Genomic DNA, 26,086 nt, shown 5'->3' with positions numbered 1-26,086 from the left:
CTGGCTTCAAGTCAATTCAAAGGAGCTTTATTGGCATGAGAAAACATACGTTTACATTGCCAAAGCAAGTGTCAAAATAAAATTAAAACAATTTAAGAAGAAGAATTGTGTTAAACAAAGCTATGTCACATTGTGTCGTTATACATGCTATACAGGGTATGAAGCTATTTTTTTTTTTAAATAGCAGCAATCTTTTGCAGTCACCTTGGGACAAATAGCAGCATTTTTTCTCAAAACAATTTAAATAATATACAAAAAGCCTCAAATTTAAAACGTGTTTAAGGGTTGCAGCTCTTTTTATACGTGCAGTGTCTATGAGGTCTACTCAGTACAGACACTCAATGGTTAGCAGTCCTTCCTTGTGGTTGTATCCTTATCGCAACAGTTCACACATCTTGCTGCTGTGTTGTGTTGTGTTCGCACATTGTTGTATTTCTCCCAGTAGATATGGGAGTTTTTTTTCGTTGGTCATGTTTTCAAACTCACTTCGTTTGGGTGAATGTAATCTGTGGGAACTAGTAATGTGTCTCTGATGTCTTGGTAAAGTGGGCAGGTGGTTCTCAGTCTTCTTGTGGTGGTGCGTGGAGTACAGTGTGTTTAGGAGGTGTTAAACAGCCATGTAGGTGGAAAGTCAAAGGATTTTAGCCTACTCACAGCAGGGCTGACGGAAAAGCCCCTTTTTGTGAATTTAAGAGGAGGATACATTTGATTATTCACTAGTTTGTTAAATTCGTTACTTTGTTGTCGCGATTGGACACTTTGTATCAGAAAAGAGACCTTTGGAACGTATACGGACGAACGGACCTTCATGTGTGAATCTCCAAAGGTAAGAATAAAATGGACCCAGATCACTGTCAAATCAAAGGTTTTCAGGCTACATTATTTGCGATAATGAGTGAAATTTAAACCTCTACATGACGGACGGTAGGATAATAGCCAATTTAAATCTGTTTTTATAGGTTAAAGCCTAACATATTTTATTGAAAGAGTTGCACGCATCGAAACAAAGTTACAAAGACAAACGTGCCTATTAGGCTATTTTATTAACGTGGCCACTCACTGCATGTCCGACTGGTCTGGTCTCTGTATTCTCTTGTGTTTTGGCTTCTATGTTCAATATTTGACATCGTTTGTCCTTCATACCTGCAAGCAAGCGAGGCACTCCTGCATTTAGCAGAGACTCCTGCATTTTTACACCCGTTCTCCTGCTGTGCTTCTGAACTGTCATTTCTCCTCAAGATGTCCTTCATTTTGAACATACTATTCAACCCAGACCCAGATGGCAAAAGTGATCATGTCATTGGTGTCACAGTTACACATCCCACTGATATGCAGCCAGGCTCAGTGAATACTAGAATAGGCTACCAAGCAGTGGTGGAAAGTATTAACTAAGTACATGTACCGTACACAAATTTTAGTTTTTCTTTTTTACTTTACTGTATTTCCACCTTTCTATATTTTTACTTCTACTCCACTACATATCAGAGGCAAATATTGTACTTTTACTCCACTACAATTTGAAAACTTTAGTGACTAGTTACTAGATTTGAATTATTATTACAAAACATGCATTAACCACTTCAGCCCTATATGCATTCTTAGGCTATTTGAAAATAGCCGATTCAAGCTCACAAAGCAATGCCTTGTGAGCTTGTAGATCTGCTATTTTCAAAGCATTTTTATACTTTGGAAACTTGTGAAATGGGACGTTCTGCAAAATAAGTACTTTTACTTTCAGTAATTAAGTATATTTTATTAGAAATACTTTTGTACTTTTATTTGAGTATTTCTACAATGTGGTGTTGGTACTTAAGTACAAAATGTGAGTACTTCTTCCACCACTGCTACTAAGTGCATACTACTATAAGTCAGTGAATACTAAGTGGATACTAGCTCCCCACCAGAAGATCCCCTTAGTTTTCACAGTCTAATGTTGGCAGGTATGGTTTATGTGTGACATTTGACAGCAGACTGAGTCATTTTGGATGCACTGTAGGGTATTGTGAGCCAGGTATGGTGGAGAGCTGTTTGTTCACCATCATATCCTTGATGCCTGTGTTATTGATTGTTTCTATGTCATATTTTTGGCTAATGGTGTATGTAATACTAGCCTCTGTGATTTTATTTTATTGTAGCTCTGTGGAGCTTGCTGGGTGGGAGCTGATTTTTGTATATGCATATGCTATTTTAAAATAGCCAATGTGGTTAAAGCCGGTTAATAGTTTAATAACACAAATGTTGTATGAGGGGTCCACCTGTCTGTCTGTCTGTCTGTCTGTCTGTCTGTCTGTCTGTCTGTCTGTCTGTCTGTCTGTCTGTCTGTCTGTCTGTCTGTCTGTCTGTCTGTCTGGCTGGGGGGGGATCCTTAGCATTTCCAAAAGATGATTATTGTCCTTCTGGTCTTCCCCAAAACCTGAGTGTTTTGGGGAAGGAGCTACTTTGCAGCCTTCTGGCTGCCAAGCCACTTGCCAAGTGGTGGCATCTGAAACAGTCTGTGGTTGAGCAGCCTGTGCGTGCGTGTCTCTCAACTACAGTATATGAAAGTGTGTGTGTCCTCATGGTGGGTGTTTGTGTGAAAACGTAGTGTGAAAAGCTGAAAAAAATGTGATCTCAGCATTCACAACACTGTCTGCTGTCTCATGTTCTATTCCTTCAAAACACTTTTAGTTCTGCTTCCTTTCCCCCTTTCACTCTTTCTCTCCCTCACTCCCTAGCTCTCTCCCTCCCCACACCCTTTATATTGTCCCTGTATCTCTCTCTCTCTCTCTCTCTCTCTCTCTCTCTCTCTCTCTCTCTCTCTCTCTCTCTCTCTCTCTCTCTCTCTCTCTCGCTTGCTCTCTCCCTCCCTCCCCACACCCTTTCTATTGTCCCTGCATGGCTCCAAGGCTGCCAGAGAATTTCCTTTCTTTCAATTCTCCTTGTGTGTGTGTGAGAGAGCTCTGTGTAGCTGTGCTGTTTCAGGGGTTGTGTATGAGTCAGGGAGTAGAGAGCGTGAGAGATACAGTAGTGAGTGACAAACGGTCACGCTGTTGCCATTCTCACAACATCATCATTAATTCTCGCAATATCCCCGCACTCATGGCGAAACGTTGTAGCTTCTTCTAAAGTTCTTCTTATACCCACATGTGTCTGTCTGGTCCTGTCACTGTGCATGCATGAGTACGTGCTATGTGGTAAACCCAAACCCCCCTGTTCACTGACTGCCTCGCTTTGTTGGTTTCCAGTAAACAGCTTTGCTTATCGCCCCATCATCACCCAGGCGACTGACTCACACTGTCACACAAACACTTCTGATCAATTGCAGCAGTCAAAATAATGTGACAAGACAGAGAGGAAAGAAAGAAAGATAAAAAAAGATAAAGGAAGACAATGAATTGATGAATGAATGGTTTCTAGGCAGTGAGCTAAAGAATGAGCTAAAGAATGTAACAGTCTGAATGACATCAGGACCTTTCAATGATTTTGTTCCCATTTAGAATAATTATTCTTAACCAAAGCCTGATTTATATTTTGTCAACGTGACACAATTGTGAGCTTGTAGATCTGCTTTTGTCTAGGTGCAACAATGAGTGTAGAGTTGTATAAATGAAGCATGAGAACAGGAAAAGAACAGACGGCGAATGTTTTAAGCTGTTCACAGGTGTTTTGGTAGAAAAAGAGTTTCATTTTAACAAGTGGCTTGTTTCTACTTGACCACAATGTTAACACCGTTCACACTCGCCACACCCTCCCTGCACGCCCAAAACCACTGTTTTATCGTTTAAGCTCAGGTAGGCTGCACTTGTACAATTACAATGCAGGCATTTAGCACGCTCTTATCCAGAGCGACTTAATAAGCAAGGTAATCACATATCAAATGCAGAGAGACAGTGTAGTGCCTCAGTAAACTAGGATCACAGGTAAACCAAGAACCTAGCATTGGTCTAAACAATATACTATCAAAATAATATTCTGTGCATTAAAACTATATCATACCAGGTAAACAATGCACCTAGCATCTGTCTAAATAACATGCCATCTAAATTACATTTTTAAGGGTGATTCAGGGAACAAAAGCTGGACTCTGATGTCAGGCGCTGGAGCTGAAGTGACTGACAGGTCAAAGGTCAGAGCAGGGGCGGTTTAAAGACAGACACATTAACACATGCACGTATATACACACTATAGGCCCACAGACACACACAGGGTTCACGCTCTTTGAATCAGGATTCACATGAAGATGAAACAAACTGAGGATGAAAGCAAGATGAGAGATTAACACAACATGCAGGATGTAAGTCAGGAAATAAGCCCTTTTCACTTTGTCTTTTGAAGTGAGAAATTGACCCAATTGTGTTCATATGAGACTTCTTACAAGTCCCAGTTTCATAGCCCGAAATTATTTTAAAAGGTCAAAAAGCTAAATGTAATGTCTGGGGGGAAAAAAGGAAAAACATACAAAAACATAAAAAAGGACTGAGAGATTGGTGATCTGCAAAACAAATAAAAAATCTGAGGTCTCAATATAAACAACAAATGAGATTCAAAACGAAATGTGCCAAATGTTATTAATAAAGTCAAATTATGAAACAGATACTGGTTCTGATACTGTAGGTCAACCTTGCCTCTAGCCAAATCCAATGCTGGCATCTTCATTTCAAAATATTTTCTGTATAATATATATGGTATTACCGTATGAGTGTGTGCGAGTGGTATATAGATTAGTGTGTGTGTGTGTGTGTGTGTGTGTGTGTGTGTGTGTGTGTGTGTGTGTGTGTGTGTGTGTGTGGTGGGGGTATTGAGGTCTTTGATAAGGATGCAGGAGTAGCAGGTGGAGTGCGGTGTAGCCTATATTTCCTCAGGGGATAACACATAAATCAATGAAATGAAAACACAGTTGCATATTTAGTGGGTTGAATTGTCAGGGGATGACCTTGGTTGCAAAGGTCGCGAGGCTCAGCAAGTCATCAGGGACTGTTATTTCCTCATTATGAATAATGAAGTCAACACAAAAGAGATGGTCTGAGCCAGTGGTTCTCAAATTGGGGTCCGGGGACCCCCAGGGGTCCTTGAGGGGGTTCCAGGGGGTCTCCATCAAAATTATTAATAGTATTAATATACCGTAGCATCACAATCAGTTTAACCACTTTAACGCCTATATCGATAGGCATAGGCTATTTGAAAATAGCTGATCTACATGCTCGCAATGTGACATGTTGTGTAGATCTGCTATAATGTTTTGGAAACATTTTAACGGTACAGATCTTGTATGGGGTATTAATTTGGGGGTCCTAAAAAAGAACCACTGGTCTGAGCCACAATCAATTGACAATGTCATACTCATACTGCCATGAAAGGATTATCCGTACTCTCTTTTCTTATGTTCTTTTTTAATAGGTTTGCACAGCAGCAGCAGTCTACCTATAGAAACGGACGTGTTTCGGCACGTCGGCCTTCCTCAGTGTTTCAAACTGACTCATACTGCCACCACTACACACAGTATAGGGCTGCATGATTACATTTAATGTTTCAGGCTATGTAATATTGAAACCTGCCATTAATTCAAAGGTCTTTCTCAGTCAGCTGAATTACACCTTGCACTCATCTCCTCATCTCCTCACTAATCTTGCATTCATCTCCTTGCACTCTGTACAAGAGTTAAACAACATTGTAGCCAACTACAGTGGTTCTCAAACATTTTCATGTCAAGGACCCCTATTAATATAGTAAGTATCTAAGAATCATGCACACAGCATCGTCAAGCACCCCAAAGTGTTATACAACTAATGCACATTTTGACGCTTGAATCATGTGCATATTTACCTACATAATACACATATTGAATCAATATGTTCAACGGCAATTGAACAATGTGTTCAATGGCAAAAAGAACATTTAGCTAATCATGTTTCACTTATGCATGAGGGTTAGTTGTTTTAGTTAGGCTACTGTCTGAATCTATCAGGGTTTTCAGTTCATGTGGCTCCTTCAGTTTACTAATAAAACTCTGGTTGATCAGTAACCTGCCAGAAACACACGTCTGTCCTATCTCCTTTGACTTCCTTGTCAGCAACACTGTATTACAGTTGTATACACTGTGTGTGTGTGTGTGTGTGTGTGTGTGTGTGTGTGTGTGTGTGTGTGTGTGTGTGTGTGTGTGTGTGTGTGTGTGTGTGTGTGTGTGTGTGTGTGTGTGAATATTTGACAACAATGTGGTTTATTTAGTAGAAATACATAAAAAAGTAATGTAATACAAGAATACATGAATGCTTTGTACAGATAAGGAGTGTTGTTTCACTCCTGGGAGAGCACAGATCAGTATGTGCACAGGCCTTTTTTTCGATGTCAACAAACAAAAGAACAAAAGAACCCCAGTAAGGCCAGACTTTACGATCAGAGTGGGTGACAATGTTATCTCAAGGAAAGGAGAGATTACCCTTCTGGGTTGTATTTGAGATAAAAACCTTTCCGGTGAAAAAATTGCAACAAAAGTATTCAAGGAAGTCTTCCAAAGAATAAGATTTGGGGCAGGATCTCCTTGTTGGTCATGGTCAGTAGGAATGCACTGATATGAGGACACTAGCTGGAGCACTCATCCAATGTCATTTTGTCTATGCATGCACCTCATGGTACTCTAGTCTAGCAGCTCAAAGGCACTAAAATCTAAACGACAGACCTTTCAAAACAAACTAATCAGACTACTACTAGAGACCTCACACCTAGGACTCACCTAACCCCTGCTTTATGCTAGGGTGTGATGGCTCAGGGTAGAGGACAGAGTACAGCAACTTGCAAGATACTCAAGGGACCAGTGCCCATGTACCTGTCTAACTACTTCAAAAGAGTGAGAAACGCCCACGGGCATCAACACCAGAGGGAGCTCCCCTGATCTCATTCCCCCCAGATTCGGCACAAACATGGGGATGTATTCATTCTACTGTTATGCCACCAAAATGTGGAATGCCCTACGAGAAGGCATCAAAAAGTTCAAAACCGCCATAAAAGAGCACCTGTCTGCAACTTTCAACAGGACCTAGACAGGTCTTCTATGTTTTTCTGTACATACCTTTATTGGTCCTATATTGATGATTTCTTGTATGGTATTGTATGTCTTTATATGTCTTGATGAATTGAATACATACTAGGATCACAATGGAAACAAGCCCTCAGGGCTTTTTGTGTTATCCTTTTAGTATTGTTAATAAACTGTTAATAAAGTATTCAATCAATAAAAAAAGAGAAAAAAGAATGAATAAAAGATAAAACAACTGTTCAATCCTGAGCAGCCAAACGTGATATTTGGACCATTTAAAGTGATGTTTAAATACAGTATATGTATGCCTTTTGCTTCTTCATGTGACACCGCTGCTAAAGACATACAGTATCATACCTGCTGTTCTAGCTTTAATTTGACTTTATTTTTCCATATATCTATATTTCTTTCTATCTAGAAGATGTATATTGGGTTAAAGTGGTTAAACAGGTTTTATGCTATATTGAAGTCATTTAGCTTCTTTTGGGCTCGTTTTTGTAGACCTGTCCGCTGCTTCCTCTCACAACGTCCGAGCGTGATGTGCATGACATGACAGACGTGTCAGACATGTACTTAAAACCACACTTTCACACCCACATGAGATACTCAGATAGTGCGGAGGAAGGCCTCAGGCTGTTTCCTTCTGCTGGTGAGCATTATGGAAGCTGTTGCATAGCCTGCTTATTTGCCAGTGCTGACGTCAACGCGCGGTTCAGCCAGAGAGACATAAATGAGAGGAATTAAAGCATAAAAAAATGAATTTCTCCTACGAAAGCAACCAGGCAGCTGCTCATGCACCGGTTGGCTCCTAAGTGCACACATGCCCGGGCTTGAGATTGATTGCTCTTAAAGGAGCACTTCACCCATTTTCAACCATTATCGTCGTATACAGTAGGCTATTTGGTCCTCACTAATGCTCATTATAAGATGGTACCATTCCAGTCTACTCACTCTGTGTCTCATTGGTGGACTGTTGAACCCCCAGCATGCCTATTATTCTGGGGGCAACATTCGCCAAAAATAGCTGATCTACAAGCTCACTAATAATGCGCATGACGCGTTGTGAGCTTGTCCATCGGTAGGCTATAGATATTTGGTGTAGATGGGAAAAAAAGCGGTCCAAGTCCAGTTGTAACTCGGGTCCGATTTACTAAGAAAAGAGGGTTTAAGTGGTTAAATCTGTCAGTCTGTCTGTTATGTCTGTATAGTGTGTGTAAGTGTGTGTGGGTGTGTGTGTGTACACGTTTTAGTGGTGTAAAGTAACTTAGTACATTTAATCAAGTACTGTACTTAAGTACAATTTTGAGATATTTTTACTTAACTGAAGTATTTCCAATTTTCAGTACTTTTACTTCTACTCCTACTACTCCTACTCCTACTTCTACTCCATCTCAGAGGCAAATATTATACTTTTACTCCAATAGAATTATTTGAAAACTTTAGTTACTAAATACTTTGTATTGTTATTACAAAACAATAACATTACCCACTTCAGCCCTAAATACATTTCGGCCATTTGGAAATAGCCGATCTACAAGTTCACAATGCGTCGCGATGTGAGCTTGTAGATCTACTATTTTCAAAAGAGTTTTGATTTGAAAGATTTGAAAACTTTCTGCATAATGAGTACTTTCTACTTTTGGTACTTTAAGTACATTTTGATACCAATACTTTTGTGCTTTTACTCAAGTACATTTTTAATTCCTGACTTTTATTTCTACATTGCAGTATTGATACTTTCACTTAAAAAACATTTGAGTACTTTTACCACCACTGCATGCTTTCTGTCTCAGTGGAATGACTAACCAACCACAGCTATATGTTAACACAGGTCTCAGCCTGCCTCACTGCTACACACGCTCTACCACTATCACTCCACAGCTTGCTTCTATCATCTACTGTCTTACTACTTTTGAGCCAGGAGAAAAAAACTGTGACTGTGACTACTGTCATACAGACATTTGATTATGGTATGCTGAAGCAGGGCCGGCTATATTACATAATATTTCACCACATGCCAAAGTATGGCATGTGACATCGCATCATGATTTGGCTAAATAAGTACTAACCAAAAAAGTACCCTTTTTAATTCAGCAAAATCATGAAACGTGTGTGTGTGTGCGTGCGTGCGTGCGTGTGTGGGTGTGTGTGCAGTACAGAGCAGTTCCTCATATTCATAAACTGGTATAAACCATTATGGTGACATGTTTCTCCAGAGTTATTCTCATATGACAAACAAAGGAAGATCTGAAAACCACAAGCCTGCCAGGTGCCAAGTCATGTTGGCACCAACATTTTGTTGTCGTTTCCATCACACACACGCACGCACGCACGCACGCACGCACGCACGCACGCACGCACGCACGCACGCACGCACGCACGCACGCACGCACGCACACACGCACACACACACACACAGTTGATTCTCATTGCATTACTAGGAGTAATTTTCAGTGTACTAGTATCTTTACTGCCATTTACTGTCATCTTTTTTACTGTCATGTTTCCCGACTGTTGTGTGTTGCTGTTCGATATCCGCCTCCAGTCAACAAATGTCAAATTTGGCCTATATATATCAGGAAATGATACACACACACACATGGTGTGGAACTTGTAATACTGTGGTCAGGTGGCTAACCCAACCATACCCAACGTAACATATGGTTTAAGAAATAACTGCCTGACTGTGGCTGCATCAATTTATAGGCAGACACATTTTACCACATATACATCACATAGAGCCATGCTGTGATGCGCTGTGGCTTCTTAGATCAGCTATTTTCACTACTAGAGGTTCGGGCCGCTACACGGCCCTCACACCTACGTTGCACCGCCGATCCGACAACACACTCATATTTGGACGTAGCTCCATTGGGAACTCCTTATATGGTTATGGCTGAGTCATAGTGACATGAGCGTGATGACGTGGACCGCCGTCCCGCCAGCCAGCCGGTCCTCCCATTAGCCAATTTTAGGATTTTCAAGACACTCTTGATGAAGGTCCAGAGGGAAACGTCATGTCAGTTTGAATAACACCGATGCTGCTGAGCAAGAGCTAGATTTTTGTTCATGAATTTTTGTTCATGATTGCTTCATTTGTCACTGTCCAACGCACTTGCATCTGAACTAAATGGATGTGCGAATATTTTCTTTGCAAATAACATTAAAATGGACTTAAAAGGTTTCCACCCGACAGCGACGGCAATAACACTATGACAGAACAATAACGATTACAGAGGCATGCTGGGAAATCTCCCCTCAGACAACTAAACCCCCAGAATGCTTCAATATCATCGTTTTAGTTTAAACATCATTTTATTCATGATTAATTACGAATATTTCTGTCTATCATGATGAAAGTCGAAGTCTGAAAATATACCATTACAGGTTAACCTACTCTATTATACTTCATTTACTGGGGTACCCCAGGGGACCATACTTGGTTACTTTATGTTTTCCCCTTCTACATTAAATCTCTTCACCAAACATAGCTGATCTACAAACTCACAACGCATCACCTTGTGATGCGCTGTGAGCTTGCAGATTGGATATTTTTGTGGAATGTTCGCCTGTTATGACGTGCCCAAAATATGGACGCTAGGGTCCATGTGGTCGATGTGCTGTTTGAATATTTGTTCTACAATGGCCTGCCACCCTGAGTCCTTTATGTCCACATTCCTGAGCCTGCCTTGATTTATTCTTGTTTTCCGTTGGGTGTCACTGTGGTGTGTGCTCAAGGAAAGTCCTGTTACCTCATACTTGGCAATAAAGTGTTTGACTTAAGACATTATACTTTTATGTACAACACTTTTGTCAAGTGTCTTCTGACAAAATGGTGTATTTTAAACAGAAAAAGGCAGTTTATTTTTCTTCAGCTGAAAATAAAATGTGAATGCATATCTGTATGTCTCTAATATGCCCGTTAAGATAAACAAGTTCCTTCTCGATGTTCAGAAGTACGTATATGTGCAAAGAAAGATTATGGTTGTGTTGAACCTGGGTGTACGCGTGCGTGCGTGTGTGTGTGTGTGTGTGTGTGTGTGTGTGTGTGTGTGTGTGAGTGATGATGTTGTGTTGTAGCTGGGCACGTACGTGCATGGTTGCATGTGTATGTGTGCATGTGTGGTTCACCAGCTTCTTGCTGGTTTCATGTTATTGAAAGCAAATCTTTCCCCAACAGACGCATTGCTTCACTCTTTGTGGTGTATATGTCTGTCTGTCTGTCTGTCTGTCTGTCTGTCTGTCTGGAATGGCCATGAGGGGTAGAAACTGAAAAACAAAAACCTACGTGGGTTTTTGTGGCCTATTGGCCTATTTCTGATATCAAAACAGACACAGGATTTAGAGCAAGTGACTTATGCAAAATAACATTGAGCATGACAAACGGATACTGTAATGTTCAAGTTCTGTTCTCTGTAGTATTGTGTATTTAGTATTCAATTAATGTCAGCATAGTGATGCTTTCTGTGGATGTACGGTAAATACAAATCTAAATGTATGGATAGTCTGAATGGTGCGTGTGTGTGTGGGGGTGGGGGTGGGGAGGGTGGGCGTGGGGGGCTGGGGCGTTCTGGTTGTGTCAGTTAAAAAGGAAAGACTGTTTCTATTGATAACACTGCAGACAGACCAGTGTGTGTATTTTTGGCCTGAACTCATTTGTATTCATTGATGTACTGACAGTACCGGAGGTGGTGTCAAGGTTTTAAACTGCAGGCCATTATGACCACAATTATTATCTACAGTTTACCGCATATCTGCATTTCAATGCATGACCATCAAGCAATGTCTACATTTACAATCACACATCTTGTGAGCGTGGCTGCGTGCATAATGATTTCCCAACAAAACAATGCATTGTGGAGATCATGTACAGCTTCCTGATGGAGCATTTCAATGCAAGTGGTAACGTTTTACGGGTTAACTTGGGACCATGTATTCTGTTCATGTATCCATCTTTGTGACGAGCGTTGTGGTTTCACGCCATAGCCACCTCACAGTGACGTTGTCACGCTGGTGACAGCTGTGGTGAGGTCTATGTATCTCTGTGCGATGCTTCATCTTCAAATGTGTTTGCATTGGTTGTGTGTGTCTGTGTGTCTGTGTGTCTGTGTGTGTGTAAGAGAGAGAGAGACAGACAGACAGCGAGACAGATATGACAGACAGAGAGGCAGTACTTGCGTAGCAGAGGGTTTGTAATGTGTCATGTCATTGATAATAATAATAAATTGCAGTGTTTCTTTTTTACCGGCCAGGATGTCCGGAGGGATTTAAATTTTCCGGCTCTTGTCATAAATAAAGAACTAAAACTGACAATTACCGGCCTAATGTGACCTCTCTGATCAGTACTGAGGTACAGAGAATGCTGCAGGGTCAGAAAAATAGGAAGTCTGTAGAATTAAGTACAGATAATGTTGCAGGAACAGTTGGATGTCTATAGAATGAGATACAAATAAAGAGGATGTCTATACAATGAGCTACAGATAATGTTTCATGTCATGATTATTGTGGCCAAAATAGTTGTGATTCACGAATTTCACGCTGTAATGAATAAGATGCTTAAAACTCTTAAAATGGCACTTTTGATAACGACTTGCTCCCCAGCATGCATATTCTGGGGTTAACTTCAGCCAAAATTAGCTGATCAACAAATGTAGTTTTGTTCCAGTTTGACCAGATTGAAATGTTTGACACCACTTCCCTCCCTGTCATTTTTCAGACCAGAATAATGGAACACCGACTGATGCCAGCTGCTGCATGGATGCTATTCCTTCTGTTGGCTGCCTTCTCCTCAGGTGTGTGTGTGTGTGTGTGTGTGTGTGTGTGTGTGTGTGTGTGTGTGTGTGTGTGTGTGTGTGTGTGTGTGTGTGTGTGTGTGTGTGTGTGTGTGTGTGTGTGTGTGTGTGTGTGTGTGTGTGTGTGTGTGTGTGTGTGTGTGTGTGTACTCCAACAAATACACTTGTCTGGGTTTGCGGATGCCATGGTTCACTGGAGTGGATTTGTCTGTTAAAACCTTTTAATACACGTTTGAAGGACCAAAATAAAGACTTTAATGTTGTGTAAAACCAGCATGTCATGAAACCTTTAAAGGCCTTTATTAGATTTGAGTTAGAGATTTGAGTTAGATTAAAATACACCAATGCGTGTCGGCTTGCGCCTTCCTCAGGGTGTGGATGTCTCTAGCCCAAATGAAATGAAGGCATTTTACTTATAAAACCCTCTCTGTGTGCCTTTTGGACATAATTGTTCCTCTCTCCTTATATCCAGTCTGTTTTCTCACCTCTTGCAGTATCTGGCGAAAACGACCGGGATTTCATTCTTTGTGGCAAGTGGCGTCATGGCAACAACAACGCCCTGAAGCTGACCTATGCCCTTTCACCAGGCTGTGGCGATATCTCGGTCTCAGCCAATGAGAGCTCGCTCTCTGTGGAGGGGCGCATTACGGCCCGTTGTCAAGAATCCAGGGAGATTTCCCTGGGCCAGCCTGGACCCGGGTCAGGGAATCAGAGTCACTTCTGTCTGTACTGGGAGCCCCTACTGGACCAGTTACTAGTGGAGGTAAGATCATTCTGGACTGAGATTTATTACCAAATATCTATACATTTTATCCACTTTTATCCACTTAAACTGAAACCTAACCTGAACCTGACATAACCTTAAAGGAGCACTTCACCCATTTTGCAACCTATCTTCCTAATTGGTCCTCACTAATGCTCATTATAATATGGTACCATTTTTGTCTAGTCTGGTCTGTGGACAGTTCAGAAACCTACCTACCAGTGACATCATTGATGGGCAATCCAAGCTAATAGAAGCTACAGACTTTCTATTTGTGGAAAGTTAGCATGCGGAAATAGAAGCCATTGTTCTCGCATTAATAAAACATTTAGTTGACGTTAAAATGACCCCAAACATGTTTGAAAGTGAAGTATCCCTTTAACCACTTAAAGTTTAAACCCTATATGGTTGACCGGAGTCCCTCAGGGTTCTATACTAGGGTATTTTCTGTCATTGTGGGGGAAGCTTTCGCTGAAAATAGCTGATCGACAAGCTCACAACGAGTTGCAACGCAACACGTTGTGACTTTTGAGCTTGTCAAGCTGCTATTTTCTGCTAAATCTTTCCCCACAATACAGATGCTGGGGTTTAAGTGGTTAATGTAAAATCTGTCTTGTCCTGAGCCCTGTGCGAGACTCATGTCTGTGATTGTTTGTGTGCCACAGGTTTTGGGAAAGAACCACACGTTATGTTTTCCTGCAGGCTTGCAGGGTAACTGCTGTACTGACCTGTCCCAGAAAGGCAAACAAACCATCACAGCCTACGGCATTGCCAACGCAACCATCAGAAATGACGTAGTCAGCTACAAAACACTTGACACCTACACCTTCTATGGAGGCACCATCGACTGTAGTAAGGATAGATGGATGGATGGGTAGATGAGAGAATGAGTGTTCTTGAGCAAGACAACCACCAACTGCTTCCCGGGTTCTGTATTAGTTGCAATCACTGCTCCTAATAGTTGGGATGGGTAAATGCAGGGTACACATTTCACATGCTGTATATGTGTAAATGTACAATACCTATGTACAAATACCTGTCCACAACAACAACTAAAGCAGACTCAATTATTATTATTACACACCAGGAGTGATGTGAATAATAAAAAGGCGATGTGATTATTTCTGTTGATGCCGTTTCGTTCCGTGATTGCCTCATTATAATCACGCCCAGTGTGCATCTACTCATACAAACAGCAGTTTAAATTAATGTGAATTAATTGCACAATACAAACGCTTTCTGTGTGTACCGCCTTTTTTTAACATGGAATTTGCCCTGTGCATTTAGCCATCCGAACTATTAGGAGCAGGACATTTGCAGGACATAATTGTCCACATCTAGAAGTGATTAATGCAACATTAATATGTGCTTCATTTCCTTGCAGAAAAGGAGTTTTGTACTGAGCCCAGCCAGGGATTACAAAAAGTCAACATGTAAGCTTCTCTCTCCCTCCTTCTAACAAAACTGAATTTCATGTCATCTAATGTGACTGAAAAGCAGAACAGGAAATTGAGTCCAGCAGTGTGAATGGGTGGTGATTCAACCCATTATGGACAGAGGTGACCTGCCTGTTGAATCTCCCTATTATTGATTGTGCAGATCAACTAGACAAGTGGTCATATTTATTGTCCCATCACAGGTTTACAGATGCAAAGAAGTGCGAAGGTTCATGGCAATTGCATGCTGTGTTCATGATTTGGGGCATTTTGTTCAAAACTAACCAACAATATACTATCAAAATAATAATCTATACATTGAAACTATAGCATACCAGGTAAACAATGGACCTAGCATCTGTTTTAAAAAAAAGTAGCAAAAACACCTACTGTACAAGCTAGTTGTGTTGGTTTGAGCAGGATGCAATGTGGAGGATTCAAACCCCATCCTGTACGCTGATGGACACAAATTGTGTGTTTGTCAATCCAGGATTGAGGAGACTGTGATGAGGTCTCAGGCTGTAGGAAACGTGGAGCTCTGTGGTGCCCTGGGCTCTGTGATACAAATGAATGACACCTTCCAAGGACTCAATGTCACTTTGAATGTAAGAGATGCTCACACTCTGTCTGTCTCTCTTCGTCAATGCAAACACATCAACATAGAGTATCACGATATTGTTATTATGATTATTTCTATTCATATGTTTACAAGTTCCATTGATTGATGAGTGTTCCATGATTGATTGAGCGATATCTTTATTGATCATGAAATAAAACATATTATGTCACATCATAACATACATCTGACCCACCATAATAAAAGGATAACGCAAAAAAGCTTACAGCTTGTTTCCATTGCGGTCCTTAAATGTTACTAACTAGTATACTTTTAAGTTCCTATTTAGCGGTATCACAATGAACACACATTTTTCAAGATCTTAAAGAAAAAATGTGTGTGAATAATCTTTTTACATTACCTTTTTCCCCCTCAATATTAATGTTATATTATCATAAAAATCTTAGTGTTTTGCCAATTAATTGGGGGGCCCACTTGCAATATCCTCACCAGTGGGCCCCAGTCCACAAGTTGAGAACCACTGCACTACGCTACATTTTTCTCTCTTTATCTGTAACTCATTTATTACTGTTAAGCCTGTTAACCCACTGGATGCAGAGCACACAATACTGCAAACAAGGTACAAAGTACAAGAAGGTGGTTTTATTTGTCGTGCCGCCATAGATGAACGATAAGGCCTTTCTTCAGGTTCATTGTAACAGTAATAAGGTGACTGAGACAACAGACTAGTGCAAACAGACTTAGTGCAAACACACCAAACCTGCAAGCATAAGAGCATAGGTCCGACCTACCTTTGACCCCTTTTTACTGGCATCATAGCGTGTCTGACTTATTTTATATTTTATCTTGTCTTTTACTTTACCATGGTTGTGGAAAGCTTTGCAGTACCAAGCTTTTCATATTTTTTTCACACACTGGCTGTGTTGTTGAGCATTTGGCCAATACAACTTGAAACACATGCATTAAGCTCTTGTACTTTTCTTCAACAGGCCCTTAGAGGTTTACCTCCAGACTCCAATCTATTCGTCTACCTGCCTCCCTCCATGAAGTCTGCTGGTAATAAGACCGGCAAAGTGGTCATCACGGAGTTTAAAGACACTTCCTTGTTCCAGGTAAGATTAGTTCTCCTTTACCAACGGACATCTGAACAAAACGTAATCTTGTTCTTCTTTCGGGGTCACCACAGCGGATCATCTGTTTCCACCTGGTTCTGTTTTCTGCGTCTTCCTCTGTCCCTCCAGCCATCTGCATGTCCTCTCTCGCTGCATCTGTAAACCTCCTCTTTGGCCTTCCTCTTCTCCTCTAGCCTGGCAGCTCCATCTTCAGCATCCTTCTCCCAATGTACCCCTCCTCTGCACATGTCCAAACCATCTCAACCTCGCCTCTCTTGCTTTATCCCCAAACCTTCTAACCTGGGCTGATCCTCTAGTCATTTCTGATCATGTCCTTCCTTGTCACTCATAATGAAAATTGTAGAATCCTCAATTCTGCCACCTCTGTCTTTTTGTCAGTGCCACCGTTTCCAAGCCTTACATCATGGCTGGTCTCACTTCTGTCTTATACACCTTCCCTCTCACTCTTGCTGGTACCCTTCTGTCACAAATCACTCCTGTCACTTTCCTCCATCCGTTCCACCAAGCTATGATGACTAAAACAATGACAAAATATATTGATAATTTTGTCACCAAATAAAAACTAGACCAAAGTGTTTGGGAGGTACTGCTAGAGAAGACATCCAGTAGAACTAAGACGTGTCATTTTATGCTTAGTTGCACGTGGGTGTATTTAGTCGACTAAAATTTGACTAAAACTAAAACATTTCAGATGACTAAAATGTGACTAAAACTACATTTGATTTTATTTAAAAGACTAAATCAAAATTTGCTGTCAAAATGAACACTGATCTCAGCAAAATCAATATATCTAATTATGTAATATACTGTATCTAACATATCAACTGACATCTGAACCATGTGTGTGTGTGTGTTCCTAGAACTCTGCTCCAGCGGATATCAATGGCGAAACAATCTGGGCAGACGTTGTGGGAATCAGTGTGGAGAATGAGGTCATCACCAATCTGCCTGAACCAATCAAGATCCACTTCCATCACCCTCTAATACCTGTAAGCAGTTTGCACGTTGCATGCATTATACAGTATATGCAATACGATTATACACACACGCACGTACGTAAGCACGTACACACACACACACACACCATCTTTGAGACTGAGACTTATGGTACTTATGGTTCCAATTACAGCTATGCTCCTGTGACAGGTTTATTTTGAAACAGCAATTTATTAATGGATGATAACCGCCACCTCTCTCTCTCTATCGCTTCTCTTTTTCAGAAAACCCACTCGAGGACATGTGTTTCATGGGACACCAGAACAGGTCAGATGATTAGATTTGATTACATTGCTAGATATCAAACCGTTCCAGTGATTTTAATTCAATCAAAAGTGTTTTTTATTGTTGAATGAAAGGAAACTTAAAAGTGCAAAGTTTGCATCGGGATCAGGATCCAACGCAAGTCTTGAGGAAGTGGGTGGTTTTTAAGTGGGAGGTAAAACAAAAATACAAATAAAAAATCTGCAGGTCCCACAATAATCAAGGACTACACAAATTGGATTTGGGCTGCCAGTGTGAACACAAACTCAGTTTTTCAGATTTTCTTTTTACTTTTAATTTCTACAATGTCTGTATTGTTGAGTCAGTTGTTTTTATTTGTCATTGAGGTACCGTATGTTAGTATTTTTTTGCCAGACCCAGAGAATTCACCTCCAGTACACACTTCCCCACTAGCATGTATCAATGAATAGCAATACATTAAGTTGATACATTCTCTGTTGTGTTACCAAAGAAAAGACTTGTGCTTTAGTCAGTGCTTTATTACATTTCTGTGTACTTGTGCTGTATGCAGTAACTTTAATATTATTTGAATTGAAAACAGCAAAACACCCTTTAAATCCTAACCATACCTCTGTGTGCAGACCCATCAACTGTGAACTGGAGAAACGATGGATGTTGGACATTCCAGAAAGGAGAAGAAGACACAGAGTGTCACTGCAACCACCTGACCTACTTCACTATACTGGTGGTGAGACCAGTGTTGCCAAGTCTGCTTATTGTGTGACTTTGGCCTTGTTTTCACTCAAAGTTGCTTATTTGGGCTTGCTTCCTGATGTTGTTTAAACCAGTGGTTCTCAAACATTTTCATGTCAAGCTCTACAATATCTACACACTCACGCGTTGTGAACTTGTATGTCGGTTATTTTCAAATAGCCTATGTACTGTATATAGATAGGGTAAAATTGATTAAACTGATGCAAGCCCAAATAAGCAACTACACTTAAGAATCAAGCCCCAAAAAAACACAACCCACAACTTCCAATATTTACAAGCGACTGTACAGAAAAACAAGCCCAAAGTCGCTTAGAATAAGCATAACACGGATGCATACTTTAATATCCATTTACACAGACATACACAAACTCTGTTTTATGTTCCATCTCAGCAACTGGAGAACAAGCCAGTGCCCCACCTGCTGGCTCTAACTGTCATTACATCTCTGGGCTGTGCCGCCTCCGCGATCAGCTGTGTTGCTCTCATCATCTTCCTCAACAAAAAGAGGTAATAATATGAATGAATAATAAAATGATGACAACTTGCATTATAAAATCTCCATTTTACATCTGTCTTCCATGGATTGTAAATAATAGACATCTGACCTACATCAGTTAATATGATTAAAGGTTGGTTAAAGACGGGGTGCCGTGATTTTCAGTGATTTCCCCCCCCCCACGGTCACGCCAACCGTCCGGGCCTGTGATAGTATTCCTTGGTATAGAGTGTATGTTCAGTAACTATCTCTCCAGCTCTTTGGTAAACATAAAATGCATTGTCAGGTCGGATACCAATGTTATCCAATCAGGAGAGAGAACTCACACAGGATACAGGATAAACAAGTGAATTTGGAAGTGATGACACAAAGAAATTAGCAGACAAAATCAGAACTGGAATAAAATGTAAGCTGATAAATGGGTACTCTCTCCTCATTGGCTGAAATTGTCAACCCACCTTTCGGGCGGCTATAGCTAAATGGTTAGAGAGAGCCCGCCTGGGAAACCGAAGGTCCCACTTTCGATTGCAGACATCAGCAATGTGCCGAGGTGTCCCTGAGCAAGACACTTGAGCCCTAACTGCTCCCAGAGGCACTGTCCCCATAGTGCCCACTGCTCCTGATACTTACCATGTGTGAAATGCAGATACCTCATTTATTATTATTATTATTATTATACCTGATTTTCTGTTTATTAAAGAGCTGGGACTGGGGAGACAGGGAGACCACTGTTACTGAACACTCTATTACTATGATTACTATCAGAACCAAAACATTTCATTACCCTACCTTTTAATATGATGAGTTGCACCCACCCCTGAGGGCAACTCATCATATTAATTAGAAAATAGTATGGTAAACAATAACCCCCCAAAACGTACTTTTGACATGTCTTATTTATTATTATCTTTTATTATTCATAAACATATCTGTATAATATCATTTAGTAATCCCTGGTTTTGTAACCTCTTTTCTCGCCACTTCTCTCCTGTTTGTCATCCTCAGGAGACATAAGGAGAGTATCCATGTCCACCAGGGTTTAGCGGTATCCCTGTTCCTCCTCTACGTGCTGTTCTTCCTGACCGGGACCCTGGCCAACGTGGGTGGTGAGGCGGTGTGTGTGTGGGTGGGTGCAGCCCTCCACTACGCCCTGCTCAGCTCCTTCACCTGGATGGGGGTGGAGGTCTTCCACACCTTCTGGATGGTCTACGTGCTCTTCAGCCCCTCCCCCAAGCCCTACGTCTGGAACCTGATTGGCTTCGGTGAGTGTTTTCCGTCAGCAGTGTGGGTGATGGGACGATAATCGTTATTATCGTGCATCGCGATAAGAAATACTCACAGTAATCATATGGCAGAGATTTATCGTGACATTGTCCTTCGTCATACACTGGACATGAGCTGCCTCTGTACTTGGACCGTTTTTTTTCCTGTCTACACCAAATCTCTTCGCCACAAATAGCAGATTGCGACATTTTGTGAGCTTATAGATCGGCTATTTTTGGCTAATGTTCACCCCAGTATATGGATGCTGGGGTGGCATCAACCAATGGGAAAGAAGTGGTAGTCTTGAGAACCAACGGCTCCCGAGCCTGTTTCTGTACCGTGAGGCGGCTTTATTTACAAGTACATCCCCCAGCCATGATGTACAAGCACACCCCCTGGACATGATGCTAGTATGTCGCAGGGAAAGAAGTGATTGACCCTATTTGGCAGGCATTTCGCTTGTAGTTTTCGTTCAGTGAGCCAACCACTCCAACGTAAGTCAAACAAACTACACACCAGAAAATCGGCACTGCCCACAACCCGCAAAGCAACATGTGCAATTGCAATAATAATGGTCAATAATGAACACCTCGGCTTGCATTGGCTACGCCCCTTCAGATGTGTGGTCGACGTACCCTAAAGAAGAACTCTTTGATTCCATGCTTCCACTTTCAAACTGGCGTCCCTATTTTGGGCACGTCATTATAGGCGTGAATGAAAATTGAATTGAAAAACATTTTCAAAATGTTTAAGCAAATTGCAGACCTGTCACTTCAGAAGTATGAAATAGGACTTATGATGCATGATGTCATATTCCAGGCCTTCCAGCTGTTCCTGTTGTCATCCTGCTCGCTGTGGGTAACATCTACGGTGTGAGACAAGTGTTTCCAGCTAATGATGTCGACAACCCTTTCAAGATGTAAGCAGCATGTTACTGTAAATATGGATCATGTATAATGTGGGATGAGCATTTTTTCTGTTTTTGATTGTGTGTGTGTGTGCTTTTTAAAAGGTTTTGCTACGACTCATTTATAGAATAGTGATGACAGATATGCGATTCCCCTTCCCACCCATGCCCTTCTTCAGTAACATTTTACAATTTAGGCATTGAGCAGGCGCTCTTATCTAGAGCGACTTACAATAAGCAAGGTAATCACATACTGTACATAGAATGCAGAGAGACAGTGTACTAGTGCCTCAGTAAACTAGGATCACAGGTAAACCAAGAACCTAGCATCAGTCTAATTAATATACTATCAAAATAATAATCTGTACATTGAAACTTTAGGATACCAGGTAAACGATGAACCTAGCATCTGTTTAAATACCATGCTATGTAAATTAACATTAACATTGTGGTCAAGAAAAACAAGCTAAAAATATGAGAACAAATGACCAATGTATGTCTGCAATCGCTAGCAGAAATCGAGCAGAAGGTAGCAATACCCCAGGAAGGGGTATGAGGAGAGTTACTGTAAGTGCTAAGGGCTGAGGTGGAGTCTGAAGAGGTGAGTCTTCAGATTACAGTGGAAACTTGGGAGTGAGACTGCAGTTCTGACTGCAATGGGGAGTTTGTTCCACAGTTTGGGAGCCAGCAGGGAGAAGAGTCTGGGATTATGTGGAGCGTTGTCCAGGGTGTTTTAGGGAAGGTGCAGACAGCTTCCCTGTGTTAGCTGATCTGAATAAGTGGGAGGGTGTGTATTATAAATAACTCCCAAAACCCCTGCAATACCAAATGGCACTGTGGCGGCATCGTTAAACATTAGCCTATCAATCCCTGCGCCTCGGAATAGAATCCTTTTCATTGCACTGTTTATTTGGCTTTGAAGGTATGGGGGTACCATGCCTTTGGTTGCTTTGTAGGCCAACATCAGTGCTTTGTACTCGGTGCGGGCAGCAACTGGGAGCCAATGGGGGGACGAGAAAAAAGGGAGAGAGGTTGTTGTAATGCCTGTCTCTCTCTGTCACTCTGGAGTGGATGAGTAAAGTAGTAAGCTATTAACCAGTATCCCTCCACATGTGTGGCTTTCCTCCCACCAAAAGACAAAGTCATTTTAAGTACCAGTAATTTCTGCCACTGGCCATGACCTGTTGCTGGTCACTGGACAGCACTAAACACAGTTAACTGAACTTCAGTTACTTGGTTGGTAATTCTGAATTGTAAACAAATAGTGTTTTTGTTCAACTTGGGTTGAAAATACAGTGAGTGACAATGGCTTGTCTGACCCCAGACTGCGTCAATGTAAAATGAATGCGTGTGTGTGTGTGTGTTGCCATTTGCCAGGTGTTGGATGAAGCGCAGTGATCAGGCCTTCCTGGCTCACTACTGCACCAACGTGAGCATGCTGGGGCTGCTGGTGGCCTCGGGCCTGGTGATGCTGTACCTGATCTACAGGCAGGTCCGCGACAGAGACGAGTGGAGGACCCAGAGCTCCAGGACCTTCTCTGGCATCTTGGGTCTCAGCGTTCTCTTTGGAAGCACCTGGAGCCTCAGCTTTCTCAACTTTGGAGTTTTGTCCAACTATGTCCTCATCCTGACCTGCATCCTCAACTCTCTCCAAGGTATGTGGTTTCACATGGACTTTAACTCTCTAGACCAGGGTTCTTCAACCTTTTCAGGCCAGGGACCCCCAAACTGATGGGGAGATGGAGCAGGGACCCCCTACCTCGTAGGGTAGGGGGGGCTACCACATATATTGTATATTTATGTATACAATTGTGTTTTATATTGCCTGCTCCTATACGCACCTGCCCCAGTAGGTGTGCAAAATAAAAATTATCTACAAAATATGTATAAACATACCATGTTATTGTGCATTGTGCCTCCATTTATCTGTTTGCTATGGATTCATGTTATGTTTAAAGACAATTTGACATTTTGGAGATTATTATTATTTTTTTTAATTATTTTTTTTTTCAAACAAAAATATTGTTTAATCAAACAACAATTTCGCGGACCCCCTGCAGTACCTCCGCGGACCCCCTAGGGGTCGCGGACCCCCTGTTGAAGACCTCTGCTCTAGACCAGTGGTTCCCGTTAAAAAACACCTTTTTTTTCTTCCTAGTTTATGGAATTCATTGTTTGATTTTTGGGGGAGGATATTTTTTAAATTCCTTTTAAATAATAATAATTGAAAACAAAATGTAGAAAACGAAAAATAAACACATATTTACTCACAACCCATAAAAATGCGTATGCGAGCCAAAAATGGATCCCGACCCACTGAGTTGGCTCTGTACTTGGACCGCTTTTTTCCATCTACACCAAATCTCTTAGCATAGCATATCTACAACTCTACTTGCTTTTTTTGGCTAATGTTCCCCCCGGAATATGGATGTTGGGGTGTAAGTGGTTAACAGTGTTGTCTGTTACCTGAGTGTTTCCTACAGGTTAGAGGGTTTTACAGTAGTCACCACTTCCATGATGCTACTTTAATGCATTGGTTCTCAAAGTGGGGTCCGGGGACCCCCAGGGGTCCTTGGGGGGGTTACAGGGGGTTCCAGGGGGTCCCCGGCAAAATTAGTTAATGTAGCATGACAATAATTTTAACCACTTTATCCATGTATACGTTGGCTATTAAAAATAACAGATCTGCAATATATATGTTGCTCCTAAGTGTAGTGTTGGTGGAGGTACAGAGCCCAATCATTCCAGCTCTAGCTTCTTTCTGTTTGTCTGACTGCTCGGTTCTTCTCCCCACAGGGCTCTCCTTACTGCTGCGCTTCTTACTACTGGACAGAATGCGGCGAAAGGAGAGCGGTTCCGCTCAGAGGTCCAGTATCAGCGGCTCAACCAGGCAGCACATGCTGCAGGCCCACGACAACAACTCCTACAAAGAGCTGGACTCTAACACGAGTGGCACAAAGCACATGGCTGCTTGAACTTTGCATTCAGCTTTAGCAGGACTACTGATTCAGCATGGGTGTGTGTGTGTGCAGGTGAACCAGGAGGTAAAGGTTGACCTCATACTAGCTAAGCATTCCTACACCCAGGTGGTTGTTTGGTGATACTAGCTAAGCATTCCTCTAGGGATGGGACGATAATCGTTATTATCGTTTATTGCAATAAAAAAAACGCTCACAATTATCGTATCGCAGAGATCTTAATTTACCGTCAATTTGACCGTCATCATACACTGGACCTGAGTTGGCTCTGTACTTGGACTGCTTTTTTTCCATACACCAAATCTCTTTGGTGTTGAGAGCTTGTAGATCGGCTATTATCGTTAAGCACCAATTATTTTGGCCACAATAATCGTGACATGAAATATCATCCCATCCCTGGCAGGCTGGTAGGATAAAACAGTGGCTCAGAATTGTTGTAGTTGTAGTTGTAGTTTTGCTCTCGATTACATCCACCATCACTCAGGAACTGGTAGTACAGGACTGGTGCCTGTATCTACAGCCAGAAGCTTTATGTTTAATGTGATCTGAGCTGATTCATGAATGAATTTTCCCAGGCTAAGATAAAGCTAGACCACACATGGGCAACGTACGGCCCGGGGCCCAGACCCGGCCCGTGGACCATGGACCATCTCAGTCCGGCTTGCGACATCCTCAAAGGAAAACAAAACACCCCCCCCTCCCTCCAAAAAAAATCTAAAGTACCTGCATTCCGCCGATGCAGGCAACTGTATACTCAAATGGTAAATATCAAATGTTTATACTTGTGAAATAGTCTGCCTTGAGTCCATATTTATTAATTGCATTAATGGCGTTTCATCTGTGATCTATTAAGTGGTGCATATAAGACAACTGACCAGATATAAATTAGTAGGTTAGTGTAAAAATGTATAATGCATTGAGGTGGATTGTTTTATGTAAGTCATCTTTTCATTATGACCTCAGAGTACACCAGAGTGCAGCATTTTGTGTCAATTAAAGTCATGCCGTTTTGATATTATTCAGCACTATGTGTATCAAGATTCAGCCTTTATTGAAGTCAGTATGGCCCTCTGGAAAGAAATGATGTGCCCACCCGTGTGTGCTGACCTGGGTACCAAGGGCAATTAGCATGGAGATTTAGGCCGTTGCACTGAAATGACCATCATACACATTTTAGATGGTGTAAATGAAAGCTACTGTTTTATAAAAACCTTTGATAAGCTTTTGTTTTAGTTGCTTGCTGTACCGTGTAAACTTGTCATTTCATGGCTCATTTCAGTACTTTGAAGTAGCACTTTAGGTGTGTAGTTTGTATTGTATACTATACAGTCAACGAGCATTGTTCTTGTCCCTTTACAAGCCTGACGTTTAAATGTATGTTATAGAAGACATTTATTTTTTTTAAGAAATTGTTTTTGTTTTATATTTATGTGGTGTATATATGCTTTTCTGCTAAATTGTATTGAATATTTTGACATTTTACTGTACTATACATGCTGTAGAATCATGTCTTCGTAGTGTGTTGATGTTCAGATGATGTTCACATCAGATTTACTGAAGTCAGGCCTCATGCAGATCTTCTGTAAGAGGTTTCTCACTCCGCACTTCATATCAAATACACAGATGTGAATCTGTTGTGTTCTAACCAGTGGTCCTCAAGCTTTTCTGGATCAGGACCCACTTGCAAATCTCATTTCAGATTGGTCAATCGTGCAGCATTCTGTTTCTGTGGTG

At 41.4% G+C, this 26,086-nt stretch overlaps 1 protein-coding gene across 1 annotated transcript; it reads left to right on the top strand.

Annotated features, from left to right (window-relative positions):
- Window positions 1–368: 368 nt before the first annotated feature.
- On the top strand, window positions 369–25,753 carry adgrg1 (adhesion G protein-coupled receptor G1). Its single transcript, XM_080432998.1, has 15 exons — window positions 369–826; window positions 12,729–12,804; window positions 13,299–13,567; window positions 14,233–14,419; window positions 14,952–15,000; window positions 15,494–15,608; window positions 16,570–16,692; window positions 17,574–17,702; window positions 17,934–17,976; window positions 18,576–18,682; window positions 19,100–19,215; window positions 20,210–20,466; window positions 21,287–21,386; window positions 22,752–23,029; window positions 24,171–25,753. Exons 1-15 carry the CDS (start codon window positions 809–811, stop codon window positions 24,347–24,349), a joined length of 2,046 nt encoding a protein of 681 aa, XP_080289124.1. The 5' UTR covers window positions 369–808; the 3' UTR covers window positions 24,350–25,753.
- Window positions 25,754–26,086: the final 333 nt, after the last annotated feature.

This window comes from Gymnoscopelus braueri, assembly GCF_963280865.1.
Source record: "Gymnoscopelus braueri genome assembly, chromosome: 1".
NCBI classification, from domain to species: Eukaryota; Metazoa; Chordata; class Actinopteri; order Myctophiformes; family Myctophidae; genus Gymnoscopelus; species Gymnoscopelus braueri.
This window is presented reverse-complemented; position numbering and strand designations above follow the sequence as displayed.

Excerpts from the sequence above, each read along its gene's own strand:
- adgrg1 (XM_080432998.1), top strand. Across the intron at positions 16,693-17,573 it reads AAGACACTTCCTTGTTCCAG|AACTCTGCTCCAGCGGATAT; the intron begins GTAAGATTAGTT and ends GTGTGTTCCTAG. Across the intron at positions 17,977-18,575 it reads TTCATGGGACACCAGAACAG|ACCCATCAACTGTGAACTGG; the intron begins GTCAGATGATTA and ends CTCTGTGTGCAG.